The sequence below is a fragment of the Labrus bergylta genome, chromosome 13 (genome assembly GCF_963930695.1).
Source record: "Labrus bergylta chromosome 13, fLabBer1.1, whole genome shotgun sequence".
Lineage (NCBI taxonomy): Eukaryota > Metazoa > Chordata > Actinopteri > Labriformes > Labridae > Labrus > Labrus bergylta.
Genome location: NC_089207.1, coordinates 27,576,314 through 27,589,314, shown reverse-complemented (window position 1 = coordinate 27,589,314; position 13,001 = coordinate 27,576,314). Strand labels below are relative to the sequence as shown.

General features: G+C 38.2%; 3 protein-coding genes across 6 annotated transcripts; 1 reads left to right on the top strand and 2 right to left on the bottom strand.

The window, feature by feature from the left end:
• The first annotated feature begins 1,622 nt into the window (after positions 1-1,622).
• On the top strand, positions 1,623-4,147 carry mettl5 (methyltransferase 5, N6-adenosine). 2 transcript variants are annotated; one of them, XM_020651502.3, is made up of 7 exons: positions 1,623-1,874; positions 1,951-2,065; positions 2,421-2,605; positions 3,129-3,211; positions 3,448-3,495; positions 3,566-3,615; positions 4,029-4,147. In XM_020651502.3, exons 1-6 carry the CDS (start codon positions 1,775-1,777, stop codon positions 3,569-3,571), a joined length of 537 nt encoding a protein of 178 aa, XP_020507158.1. In that variant the 5' UTR covers positions 1,623-1,774; the 3' UTR covers positions 3,572-3,615; positions 4,029-4,147. The 2 variants fall into 2 exon arrangements, with proteins under 2 accessions (XP_020507158.1, XP_020507157.1); XM_020651501.3 differs by having other exon boundaries at positions 3,448-3,499.
• On the bottom strand, positions 3,705-8,434 carry ssb (small RNA binding exonuclease protection factor La). Of its 3 annotated transcripts, none has more exons than XM_020651496.3 (12): positions 8,286-8,434; positions 6,607-6,670; positions 6,415-6,518; positions 6,030-6,204; positions 5,573-5,680; positions 5,385-5,488; positions 5,204-5,275; positions 5,069-5,111; positions 4,849-4,989; positions 4,577-4,763; positions 4,347-4,463; positions 3,705-4,247 (listed from the first exon to the last, which is right to left on the bottom strand). In XM_020651496.3, the coding sequence occupies exons 2-12, from the start codon at positions 6,661-6,663 to the stop codon at positions 4,168-4,170; spliced, it is 1,188 nt and encodes a 395-aa protein (XP_020507152.1). In that variant the 5' UTR covers positions 6,664-6,670; positions 8,286-8,434; the 3' UTR covers positions 3,705-4,167. The 3 variants fall into 3 exon arrangements, with proteins under 3 accessions (XP_020507152.1, XP_020507153.1, XP_020507154.1); XM_020651497.3 differs by having other exon boundaries at positions 8,301-8,411; XM_020651498.3 differs by having other exon boundaries at positions 6,607-6,665; positions 8,286-8,380.
• Positions 8,435-8,966: 532 nt separating this feature from the next.
• Positions 8,967-12,995, bottom strand: klhl23 (kelch-like family member 23). The gene is made up of 4 exons (XM_020651487.3): positions 12,098-12,995; positions 10,710-11,936; positions 9,718-9,870; positions 8,967-9,619 (listed from the first exon to the last, which is right to left on the bottom strand). Exons 2-4 carry the CDS (start codon positions 11,929-11,931, stop codon positions 9,309-9,311), a joined length of 1,686 nt encoding a protein of 561 aa, XP_020507143.1. The 5' UTR covers positions 11,932-11,936; positions 12,098-12,995; the 3' UTR covers positions 8,967-9,308.
• Positions 12,996-13,001: the final 6 nt, after the last annotated feature.

The following is a 13,001-nucleotide window of genomic DNA, read 5'->3' as shown; positions in this document are numbered from 1 at the left end:
TCATTAAGAAGACTAAGATTAAGAAGCCATATTTCCAATAGTCTGCCTGCAACTCATTTGGCTGGACAACAAAAAGACTTTAAAGTCATTTTTGGCGAGTTAAGGTCTTTTGCCTTTGAAGGGCAGTACTATGTACAATAATGTACCAAGTTTATGATTTAAATCAAAACATTTTTATATGATCAGTTCTGACATTAATCAATGCTTCTTGCTCGCTTAACCAACTTGGTGAATTTCCAGACATAAATGCTGTTTTTTTTTCTCGTTTCTCGGTAGCTCCCTTCATCCAAAATCATGATCACCTAAAAGAATCAGTCTAAATCATAGACTGTAAAAAGATTATTATTATTATTTAATACTTACAGTCTATGATCTTAATGCACTCATTGCTGCGGGGGTTTAAGCTGGAGCTGATGTGTCTATAGATTTAGTTGGTTAAAAAAAACTGACAAGTAATATAATTCTCATTTGTAACCCTTTATTTTATGGAGTTAGATCAGTCTCAATATTCACAAATGCACACAAAAGGATTCACAAATGTATATATATAAACTGTTCAGTCTGCATTTACAAACTGTTTGTCATTTGTGAACCTCACTGCATTTGTGTGTGGGACCTTTGAGACTCCTCTGCCGTGGTTAGATCATATTAATATAATATTTACAGTCTATGGGTTAGATTCCCAAATGCTTTTTTTCAGCAGAGAAATGTCTGTAGCCAATCAGATGTCTCCTTCCTATTCAGCCAATCACAGTAGCGTAGATTCAAGGGTATGTTTTAATGTGATCACTTTAGCGTTACATCTGTCATCATAAATCATCTTTATTCTGACCAGCACAAACAACAACATAGTAAACAATGGGTCCTTCAAAAGCCTCGGCCCCAACACATCGGCCAGAATATCACCAGTTTATTCAACACCAATTAAACCAACACACAGTCAATATACCCAACACGATAAACAACTTTCCATACAGTATGACAATCACAGAGACTATTTGTGCTGGTCAGATTAAAGATGACTCAAACAGATTGTCTGATAGCTAGGTTAGTCACTGTCTGCACAGATGTAACGCTAAAGTGATCATATTAAAACATACGTTTGAATCTACGCTCCTGTGATTGGCTGAATAGGAAGGAGACATCTGATTGGCTACAGTAATTTCCCTGCTGAAAAAAATGCATTTGTGAATCTAACCCATCTAACCCTTACAGTCTGTGATCTAACCACGGCAGAGGAGTCTCAAAAGTCCCACACACAAATGCAGTGAGGTTAACAAATAACAAACAGTTTGTAAATGCATACTTAACAGTTTTTATATAAATGTAACAAGATACAAATGTGTTTTTTAAATATACAGTATATGTATATTATACATTTGTGGATTTCTATTACATATATACAAAACTATAAATATTTGTGTGTGAATCAGAAATACATTTGTGAATCATATTTTTATTGTTATCTTCAGACCGATATGCAATCAGTTTTTTATGCAATAACTTATATTCCATCAAATATTTCACACTCTGCATTAAAAAATGCAATATAAAATAAAAAATAAAAATGAAGGGGGAAGGGAACTACTATCACCCGACCCGCGGTCAGTGACGGATTGTTTTGGTTGATGCACAAATACTAGCGGAAGTAGTTTCAACCATGCTCTAAACACACATTCACAGCGATTTAAGCAGAAAAACAGTTGTTTGGAATAACTTCTTGTTTCTGTCTCGCTGCGGAGAACAAAGATTTGGGACACCTCGGTGGCTAGTTATGAAGCTAAAGGAGTTAGAGAGTTGCCTACAGCAAGTGGATGCTTTTGAAGAGCCAAAAATTCTTCTTGAGCAATATCCAACTAGTCCTCATATTGCAGGTGAGGCGATCAAGTGTGACAATTGAATGGTTTGATCAGGATTTATGACTAGTTACTCTGTTTTTTTCTCCCGCAGCATGCATGCTTTATACAATCCATAACACGTTTGACGACATTGAGGGGAAACTAGTAGCTGATCTGGGATGTGGCTGCGGGGTCCTTAGTATCGGAGCTGCGATGCTGGATGCAGGGTGAGCGCATTTTATTAACTCCCTGATTTCACTGAAATCATGTCAGAAGATGAGACATGACGCCTTCTCTCTCTTCAACTCTCCCACTCTCTCTCTCTCACACACACACACACTCTCTCTTCCTCTCTACCATTCTCTCTCTCTCTCACACACACACACACACACTCTCTCTTCCTCTCTACCATTCTCTCTCTCTCTCTCACACACACACACACACTCTCTCTTCCTCTCTCTCTCTCTCACACACACACACACACTCTCTCTCTCTCTCTCACACACACACACACACTCTCTCTCTTCCTCTCTCTCACACACGCACACACACACTCTCTTCCTCTCTCTCTCTCTTCCTCAGTTTGTGCGTCGGCTTTGACATTGACAGCGACGCACTGGACATATTCAAAAGAAATGCAGAGGAATTTGAGATAACAAATGTGGATCTTGTCCAGTGTGACCTTTGTTGTCTGGAGGCTGAGGCGTATACCAAAAAGTTTGACACAGTAATAATGAACCCACCGTTTGGGACGAAACACAACCTAGGTGAGTACACACTCCACTCCAGTAAGTGCGGTCTAAAAAAAAGGTTCAAGCTTAATTATTAATTTAATTAATCATATCTATGACATCAAAAAGGTATGTTCTCTTCAAACTGGATGCCAGATTCAGGATCTCGGGGCAAGATAGAGATTTGATCAGACGATGTAAGAATAACATATCCTGCAGATGATCCAACCATCTCTTTTCTGGAGCTATGAGCACATCTTGTTGTCATCCTCCGTAGATAACTGTTCACTGAAAATTCACTGAAAAGTTTGCACATTATCCATAAAACTGGAGTTTACAGAGACATCCACATTTTGGTTATTTTCAAGTCCAAAGTGAGTTAAATCAAAGCTATCTGAAAGATTACTGCCATATTTCCTCATCTTTATAACAATGTTGGATTTTTGACATGGAACAGTGCTTACAAAGTTGGATACTGGAGAGTGTTAAGCAGATCATCTCTTAAACTAAGTGTAGCCCTATAAATTGTGTAGTTTTAAACTGATTTCCCCCCCCCCAGGTATGGATATGAAGTTCCTGCGAGCTGCTTTAACAATGGCAAAGACAGCAGTATATTCACTTCACAAAACATCAACACGAGAGGTAAGTTCATTGCCCACATATCCTATTTTAAGCACTGTAGTATCAAACAAAGCTTTGGAGGCAAGTTAAGTCTCAAGGCCCTTAGTACCTACAAATCTCAATAGGGACATTAAAAAAATGTTCTCACATTTTTACTTATTTGTGTAAATTTAAGTGAGAAGTTTAGTGAAGTACACATTATGTAAATCAGAGCCTCTCTCTGTTTGTGACTGACACATTTCCTCATCTGATTACAGCACATTCAAAAGAAGGCTCATGACTGGGGGGTTAAGATGGAAGTAATAGCAGGTAAGCATAACACAACCTCTTGCTTCTGCAGATAAATCAAACACTGACTTGGTGTTATCTTTACAGAACTAAGATATGACCTGCCTGCATCTTACAAGTTCCACAAGAAGAAATCGGTAAGCTAATATGCAACCATGAGGAACAGATTTGTTTCCAGCAATGTCTGCATGTGTACTATATAAACCACACTCAGATAGCTCCTTGATTGGTTTTTATAAATGATTTTATTTGCTATTCACATATGCAAACTTAAAAAAATAGCAAAGTAGTTCTCATCACTCAATGTGTGAAATCTACAAGAAAAAACACAATGGCAAACTGATTCTAAATATCAATGGTCTTACAAAACCAACTATTTGGTGACGCAAAATTATATTACGGTCAAAGAGTAGATTTATGTTGAATATGTTAAAATAAAAAGCATCTTAAGAAAGCAAAAATAGTCACACAACGGATGTCAGAGGCACAACAATATACAGGGACTTAAAAGGCTGAAAACTGACGAAACACTTTGCCAAATCTTCTCTAGGTTGACATTCAGGTGGACTTCTTACGGTTTTCCACAGCCTGACACCTTGACTGGAATGGATTAAGTTCCCTCTGTCTTTTCAATGTTTATAATAAAGGTTTTCAAAAAAAAAAGAGAAACTATGAGTGTGATGTTTTGATTAAGATCCATTTTCAGTTTTGGCAACCTTTGCTGCAGGACCATCTGCGTCCTCTAGTTCTCTCTTTGGGGCTGCAGGTTCTTTAGGAGGGGAAGAAGCACATGCAAAATGATTAGAAGTGTTAAAGGAAATTAATATTTGGTCAATCAAAAAATTAAGGCTGTAAACATTTAACATACCATCATCATCACTGTCAAATTTCGTCTTCTTGCCCCTGTACTGGCTCCTGCCTTGATCTCTGCCACCTCTTCCCCTTCGGCCTCCTCTTCCTCTGCCACCTGATCTTCCTCTGCCACCTTTAGAAGACAGACAAGATGCATCAGTACTTCTGTAGATAAAGTAAATTAACCATTGATAATGTAATTAATATTTTTTTTCAATTTGCTGTAAAAAATGATTTTTTTTTTGCCTCTGCCTTTGATCCTGCTGTATGATTCCTGTTGAGCTTCGATTATCTTTTTCAGCTCCTCTTTCTCCTCGTCTCCCTCGAGCACCTGCCATTCAACACTGTTGTCCTTGATTTTCAAGTCCCCTCCGTTTGCCTCTTTGGCCTTATCAAACGCTTCCTTTGCATTTCCATCGAAAAGGAGCGTTCCCTTATCAAGAGAAAAAAAACACAATTTTAACTAAACATCTCTTTACACTTGGTGTAGAAACTCAAGTGGTAGAGAGCTGACTTACCTCTTTGGCCCCTCTTGTAAAATCAACCCACTTTATCTTTCCATGGCCAGAAAATAACTCATGAAAGTCCTCTCTTGAGACATCTTCAAGCTCTCCTGAGAACCGCAACAAGCAACCAGTCTGCTCATCCAAGAGTGCACCCTACCAAACAAACAAACAAACATGTGCTTGGAGTTCATTGCAGTGAGAGAAGATCGTTAGTATTTGACATAGATCTTACCATTTCTTTATCTTCTGCATTTTTCTGCTGTTGCACCTTGTCCCTGAATAAGATTTTTTGAGGGGAAGGGAGTCAGTCATTTTCCACACTATATAATGTGCTTTTAGGCCAAGCAGGTATTCCTTTTGTACTCACTGTTTAGCTTTTGCCTTTGTCTGTGCTTTGGAGTTTTTTCTCTCCTCGGCTTTCTTTGTATGGTAGGCTTCCCTGAAAGAAAAGAGCAATGGTTATAACAAACAGGGTTGTGAAAATGTTGATGTCTCACATCATGTGTCCACTGTTGATCAATCTAAAACCAATAAGCAGCACAAATTACCTTGATAGCACAAGCATCTCATTGTCTTTGAAAGTTTTGATGTCTTCACGTTCAAGGAACGTCTTCGACGCCTCTTCTGTGTCAAAACAGATAAACACTGATCCCTGCAAAGAAATGAAACTGTTCAACAAGTCTCTAAACAGTTAAATGAAAATACATTTGTATAAATGACAGTCTTAAAAAATTACCTTGAACTGCCTTTGCAAATTTCTCCTCATCAGAATGTTCTCTATGGTTCCTTTCCCATTCAGCCACTCCTGGATCTCATCAAGAGTGGTTTCTAAAGGAAAACCTTTCTGAAAGAGGAAAAGACTAAATTAACACCAAACTAAGGACTGAAGTAATGTACAGAACTTGTACAGTAGGCCTGGTGGAAACTTGACCATCTTTTCCAACAATCTGACACAATCAGTAAGGTGGTCAAATGCAGATTGAAAACTGTTATATAATGGGAGGAAAATAACTGTTTATTGCCATAAACAATATGATTATAAAAAATGTAAAGAATAATAATTTGTTTTCACATATTCAATTATTGTATCAAATGATTTATTCAGATAGGTCTACCTTGTGAATTAAAAAGACTGTGATTGACATAATCAAAACAAATAATTAAGAATCAGTATAGTAGAAATTTTAACTCACAATGTACACAGATTTGTGCTTAAGTGCATCTTTGTATTCATCATTCACTTCAGGTAAGGGTTTGTCCAGAGCCCTCCTGACTTTAGTCTTGTCCTCGCTGATTTCCAAGAGGCCAGTCTTTGATTTCTGGAGTGCTGCAACGATGACGCTGCTTTCAGAGGTCAAAGACTTCAGTCTGGAGGTAGAATAAAGATGTTTTAGCCCTGGTTTCGTTATAGAAACCCAGCTTCCTGTTTCTTTGGAACTCAACTTTGATAATAAACTTGGTCAGCTTACCAATAGGATAGGTATTAATAAATAAATGCATGACACAAAGCTCCAAAATATGCGTAGGAACAGTTACAGCAGGTAAACAGATCACGTGTAAGAGAAGTTATAAACAGACCTGTTGAACTTCAGCATCGTCTCTAAAGTGACCCAGCCGTCGTCAAGTGTCAGTTGTTCTTTGAGAAACTTGTCTCTCGGAAGATTGTGATCCCCGAAGTAGTACTGACAGCAGAAATGAAAAGAAATGTTTAGAGACATTGTTTTTCAATTAGCTGACTTTCACAAAGTATGCATTTCAAATGAGTATTACCTCGATTTGTTGAGCCACTTTAAGCTCAATTGGAGACATCTCTTTATTTTCTGCCATGGCTGTTCTGTGTAGGAAACGGCAACATACACAATTAGGAAGATTAATTTCGTATTTCACACATTTTAGAAGTAGGGAAAACAACTTCTGGATTGATTAAGTTTATTTCACACATATCAAATAAAATCAAACATCAAAAATACAAAACAAAATGAAAAGCATGAAAATACAATAAACAAAAAACAATGTTCAAATTATTTCACAAAAAAAGAAAAAGCAAATTACATATATTCAATTGATATGCCTGAAAAGGAGTAGGAAGAAGTATCAAACTTATTTAATCCTACCCCTTTTCCACAGCTCAATAATTAATATTTATTAATTAAATTAACTTCCTGTGTTCCTCATAATCTCTCTATATATACAATCTATCTATATACAATTTGCTATACTATATTTATGATACTATATTTGATATTTACAATCCAATGATTTTCCATATAATACTTATAATAAATTCATATCAACACAGCAATCAAAAGTTGAAATGCTTAAAAAAATCTGGAGCTTTAGTAAGGTTTGTGTGCACTTATAGCTTTACAAGAATGGAGGCACATAAATCATAATCCTTATTATTGAAGACACAGCTGTGTGACAATATAATATCTGCTCAATTCTCTGCAGGGCCAAATGTTTGTATCCATTTCTAGAAATGTAAATGCCCAAAGCTATTTAGCAAACTTATCTGATATCCTCCCTGCAATGGGCAGAGACTCCGTAGAGGGTGAAATGGGGGTATTTTAATGTAATGCAGGGCTATTCAATGACAAATTCAGTAGGGCCAGATTTTAAAACCAATTATTTATTTTTTTTTAGCTGGGCCAGACTTTTTCTGTGCAGCAGTTAATGATGAATTTTAAACCAACACATATTAATGTAATAATTTTTTATTATTATTTATTTTAAATGTGGTTACATCTGACACAAGCATATCAAAAAATGCCTAAAAACAAAAAGGTGTAATTCAACAGAACCTGAGGTAGCAACAGTACATTTTTTTCCACTTTTGCAAAACACTAAACAAAAAAACATTTTGGTCACATCTGACCCAGGCACATAAAAAAAATAAAAAAAGACCCATTACATTGTAATGGGTCTTTTTTATTTTACAGTTATATAGCAAGACAAAAAAATCCCAAAAATATAATTGGGCAGCTGATTATATTTCTTGAATTAGTTGCCCCACTAAAAGGTTTAAGATTTTAATGAATTAATCATATGTACAGCAAACACTTCTCATTTCTCCTGATGTCATGCTTCTCTAAATGCTAGCCTGATAGCTAACTGTTAGCTTAGCTTCCAGTGTAACGCAGCTGAAACGTTACACCGGCCATGCTGCACAAACACGTCAAAAACCAATTCACCCATCTTAACAGTCGCCATTACATTTTTACCCGTCTGTTATTCAACGCAAGACTGGAAATACGATGTATTTAAGAACAGCTTCTTAATGTCCACTCAGTCGGCTGCACGCTGTTTAACCTCATTACAGGAAAATGCATGTTGTGCTCGGTAAGTCTACTCTGATATATATATTTATTACTCGTTTAAAGAACATTTCCAAAGTAATTAAAGAAACGTAAAAGCCATTTTACCCTGCATTATAAACATACTTTACTTACACTGAGTTGACTCACCGCTCTCTGCTGTTAAAATTGTTCAAACCAAAAGTCCTCTCAACTCTCTTTGCACGTTGTTGAGTCAACTGCGTGCTACGGAGCACAGCGAGGACCAAAAGGGATTGATTAACGCTTACGCGATTGTGGCTCTCCGGCAGTGAAAATCTGTACAGCTTCTGTCTACGGCCTGCACGAGTTTATCTGTGTTGATTTGGTCACAGCCTCAAGGTGCCGCTGTAATGCAGGACATCAGTGATAATGTTAAATGATAAATAATGTAATGAGAAACACCGTGTCATACTTAAATTCATGCAGGCACAGCTGTTTCCCCTTTACAGTCTAAACAGTTCACCTTTCCTACATTTGTTTTGTATGTTTTATTCTTCGATTGATAAAGCTTAATTTGATTTAACTGTAGTCATTATTCTTACACTTTGTTATTTTATATGTCACCCATAGTAAACCAAATATAGATGTTATAACAAACTCCCAATCATGTATGTCATGCTTTAAATTAACTTCACAGTCACAAGTTAAACCAAACATAAGTTATGGTTGACAAAAAGTAGGATTAAACTTTATATGCAATGTGCCTTATGTGGTACACTGATATATTTAAGCAGGTATCACATCATGAGGGTAGTAATAATAATTTCAATATAATGGCAAGGTGGACAAATTAAAAACATTTTCAAACACTTTTATTTGGACATGTAGTCTGAATTGGATTCATTGTAAATGTAAATAGAATTTAAATAGCACTCAGACAAGATCTTTTGGGTGATTCCTTCAATCTAAACATAATTATCAAATGTTAACTTAAATGCTAACCGTGTAGCCCCTGAGTATTAAGTGAAGAGCGTGTTCTTCATTAAGTTCACAGTGTTGTTAGACCTGCACTGTAAACACAGTAATCCAGTGCAAAACATGGTCACATACTTCATATTGGGTGATAGTGCACCTGACATAATACAGTTAATATTTGACCTTTTTGGCACAAATGACACCTCTGAAAAGGGTTTGACACTAAACACTGAAAACACAGACACTCCCATGTGATCTTGACGGGCTGGGAAGAGTTCCAACAACCTCCCAGGAGTCCAGCTGTGGGTCATATTTCTCAATACTCTGCAGATAAGTCCCTTTTGAATAGGAATAACCTCCTGATACATAAATACAGTCATTTATCACCACAGCCCCACACTCCATCCTCCTCTCCTTCATCACTGATATTGGTCTCCACTCGTTACTCTCTGTGTCGTAGCAGTCGGCAATAGTCGTCTGCCCGCCAACCAAATACAGCTTGTTGTGAAGCGACACAGAACACAGCCCGTACTCTGGAAGAAAAAGAAAAAAGAGAGATGATACAAATCACAGTCAAAAACTCAAGAATTTTTGCATATTTTTCATTCTGTTTCTTCTTTTTATTTCTTACCCGGATGGGGACTTATTGTGAAGATACTCCACTCATTCACATCTGGTTTGTAGACCTGGATTTTTTCATAGGTGCAGTTTCCTCTGTATCCATAGTGACCTCCAGTTACATAGATTTTGTCTCCCATTACACAGGCAGTGGCATTTCCAACACCTTCAAAGGAAACAAGTCATAGAAATGAATCAATTACTCACATATAATAATGTCAGTCACTAAAGAGTTGATATGGAAAACCTGTAAGCGCACAGTTTCTTATTATTTAACAGATTTGTAGTTTGTTTGTTTGGAGTCTTATTTTGAACCTCTGTCAAGGCATGCCCATTCACTCTTTCTCCCCACAGTTTCTGTCTCTCAAGATGTCATATTAAAAATAATCTTGAAAAAAACTTTTGATGTCAGTATGTTGTTTGCTATTATCAGATTCAGGCTAAGGAACTAGCAGTAGTGAAAACTATCTTACTACATGTAACATTTAGAAGCAGTTCATGTTTCAATTAAATCACTTAATCTTCTCCAACAGATGTGAGATCAAGAATAGACTCAGCTTTTAATCCAGCATAAACATGAAGACCTTAAAGGGCTCAAAATGTAGAAATTTTAACATCTAAGCAGTGACAACTAGGCAACACTGGATGAAGATTGTGCCATGAAGTTATATACTCCCTGAGTTTTGCTTTTCTAACTCTTTGGCTTAATAATGCATATATGGACATGATGGATAGGCCGGGTCTTTGTAACATAACAATGAGTAAGGTCTTTTACCTGCTTTTTGTAACATAGCAATGAGTAAGGTCTTTTACCTGCTTTTTGTAACATAACAATAAGTAAGGTCTTTTTACCTGCTCTTTTATAATGTTAACAGACAATGAGTAAGGTATTTTACCTGCTTTTTGTAAAGTGTCTTGAGATAACACTTGTTATGAGTTGACCCCATACAAATAAATTGAATTGAATTGAATTGAATATACTGTATATCTTTATATTTTGCATACCTTGGATCAGTTTTGCCACAGGGAACCACTTCTTCTTCAAAGGATCATAAAATTCTGTCTCCTGCTCTGGTGCTCCTCCTCTGTAGCCTCCGATGGCATAGACACAGCCGTGCAAAGCCACAGAGCAGTGGTAGTATCTAGCTGTGATCATGGGACAACCCTCCGTCCACTCATCGTAGTCACAGTTATAAACTGACACCGTGTCCAGAGCCTCCACAGTGTTCGTCCTGTAACCTCCTGTCACATAGATGTTTGCTCCTAGTAAACTGACGCTGTAGCTTTCTCTGGCATGGTCGGGCATGTCTTTTCCCTGCACCCAGGTGTCGCTGATGGGATCCCAAATGTGGACTTCACAGAGAGGGTGCCAGTAGTAACCACCGATGACGTACATGCTCGATGGCATTTTTCTACCTGCAGACACATCCTTGCCATTGGACCTTAACGCCTGATTCATCAATGCTTTTAATTTCCCTTCCCCTGTCAGCGGGCTCGGTCTCTGCACCTCTAGAGAAGCCTTAAAGTACATCTCGTCCAAGTCCAGATGGATGCAGCGCAGCAAGTCTGCAGCATGGTGCACACGGTTATCCAAGTCATGAGTTACCCACATGGCTACAGCATCTATCAACACCTCGTCCCTCTGCACAGTGAGGCTCTGAGCCACCAAGACCGATCTGATCCTCTCATGATCCAGCTCCAGGAACTCCTCCTGCTGAATAAGCTCTGTGAAGCAACTCAGCGTCACCCTGCGGGCCTCCCTCTCCAGGCCGGGACACAGGTGCAGCTGTGCAAAAGCGTGCATGCCCAGGCAGTTCCCCACATCCAGGAGGCGAGTGAGGAACTCCTCACATGCTTGTTTGACGGAGAGAAACTGCAGGAGGTCTGCAGCCTCCAGCAGGCTTTGCACGTTGCTTTCAGTGATGCGCACCTGAGCCGTGTACACATAGTTCAACAGAGCACCGAGGACAATGCAGTCCACCCCAGTCAGCTTTATGACTCTGTTGGACCTCTCCCTCATATCAGCTGTGAACATGACTTTGAAATAGGAGCTGCGGGCTGACAGCAGAGCCTTGTGACAGTTGAACACCTGGCCGGACTCTCCACATTGTAGAGACACGTCCGTGAAGAGGCCGTTCATGTAGAAATGCCTGAACGCATCCAGGAGCTCTGCTGTGTGGTCTCCATCACAGAAGTCGTATGTGTAGATCTCATGGATATGTGACATTGTATCTGCAAGAATGAAAACATGTCAGTGCTCAAATTCTCTGCTGTAGGAAAAACGAAGCAATATCAAGGTGTCGCGTTCCCAAGTCAGTGTGAGTGTCCTTTTAATTTAAAAGAAAAGGCTTCAATCAGCTCGAAAACAAACAAACAAACAAGCAAAGGTTTACCTTTAACCTTGTTTCCATGAATGCCCTGTGCTGTTCACACACACATTCGGCTCTGTCTTCTTTTTGAATGCTACGCTCCTAAACAGATGATTCTTAATTTAGCTCCAGCAGGACAGTCTCACACAGCTCGGTCCTATTTTGGTATTCCTGCGCATCGACCGTACCCCTCCTCCCTCTCTCCTGCAGCAGGTCCTTGACAAAACCACTCAACCATTCAGAGGAATCACCGTCAACACCGCGATTCTTTTTTCCTCCCTGGGTCTAGCGCTAAATATAACCTCCATCCACACTCAAGTCTGGTGAGGCATTCACGGAGGGCGCTAACAGAAAGCAAATCTTATACAAAACAGCATCGCCTTCTGTGCAGCACAACATGAAGCCACTGTTCCCCATTCATGGTTCACCCTTTTCTTGTCGTTGCCATGGCATTTTGAACCCAATTCCAGGACGGCCAAGGCTTTACCTAATCCTAACGAGGATTACCAGCACAGTGCACAATATTCATTCATACATAGGCCTACACAAGATCTCAGACCACATGAGCTGGTCTCATGGTACTTTTTTTTTTTAATAGGAAATGAACATGAAATCTGAATCGATGCATAAAATATTAGGTTTTCATTTATTTATAAAACAAGAAAATAGGGTGGATAAGGTCTTATCTGGATAGTCTTTAACAAGGCTTTTTTTTGGTCAGTGAAAGTTGTATTTGCAATTCAAATCTTAACATTATTGTTTTGTCTTTTTTATCCTACTACAATTTTAAATATTCTTCTCCTATGTATTAATTTTAATATCTTATTGCTTTTATGTTTCATATTTTATTTTTATATATATTTTTTAAATTCTTATTGGTGTGCATTAGTCTCTCAATGATTTTAGAAACTACTTTTTTCGTCAATAA

Bases quoted from the DNA above. Each gene is read 5' to 3' on its own strand.
- mettl5 (XM_020651501.3), top strand. From the start codon at position 1,775: ATGAAGCTAAAGGAGTTAGAGAGTTGCCTACAGCAAGTGGATGCTTTT. The intron at 3,212-3,447 runs GTAAGTTCATTG...ATCTGATTACAG, and splicing joins ACAAAACATCAACACGAGAG to CACATTCAAAAGAAGGCTCA. The intron at 3,616-4,028 runs GTAAGCTAATAT...AATCTTCTCTAG, and splicing joins AGTTCCACAAGAAGAAATCG to GTTGACATTCAGGTGGACTT.
- ssb (XM_020651496.3), bottom strand. From the start codon at position 6,663: ATGGCAGAAAATAAAGAGATGTCTCCAATTGAGCTTAAAGTGGCTCAA. The intron at 5,489-5,572 runs GTAATTTTTTAA...ATTTCTTTGCAG, and splicing joins ATTTGCAAAGGCAGTTCAAG to GGATCAGTGTTTATCTGTTT. The intron at 5,112-5,203 runs GTGAGTACAAAA...AATCTTATTCAG, and splicing joins ACAAAGGCAAAAGCTAAACA to GGACAAGGTGCAACAGCAGA.
- klhl23 (XM_020651487.3), bottom strand. From the start codon at position 11,931: ATGTCACATATCCATGAGATCTACACATACGACTTCTGTGATGGAGAC. The intron at 9,871-10,709 runs GTATGCAAAATA...TTTCCTTTGAAG, and splicing joins TGTGGCAAAACTGATCCAAG to GTGTTGGAAATGCCACTGCC. The intron at 9,620-9,717 runs GTAAGAAATAAA...TTTTTCTTCCAG, and splicing joins CACAATAAGTCCCCATCCGG to AGTACGGGCTGTGTTCTGTG.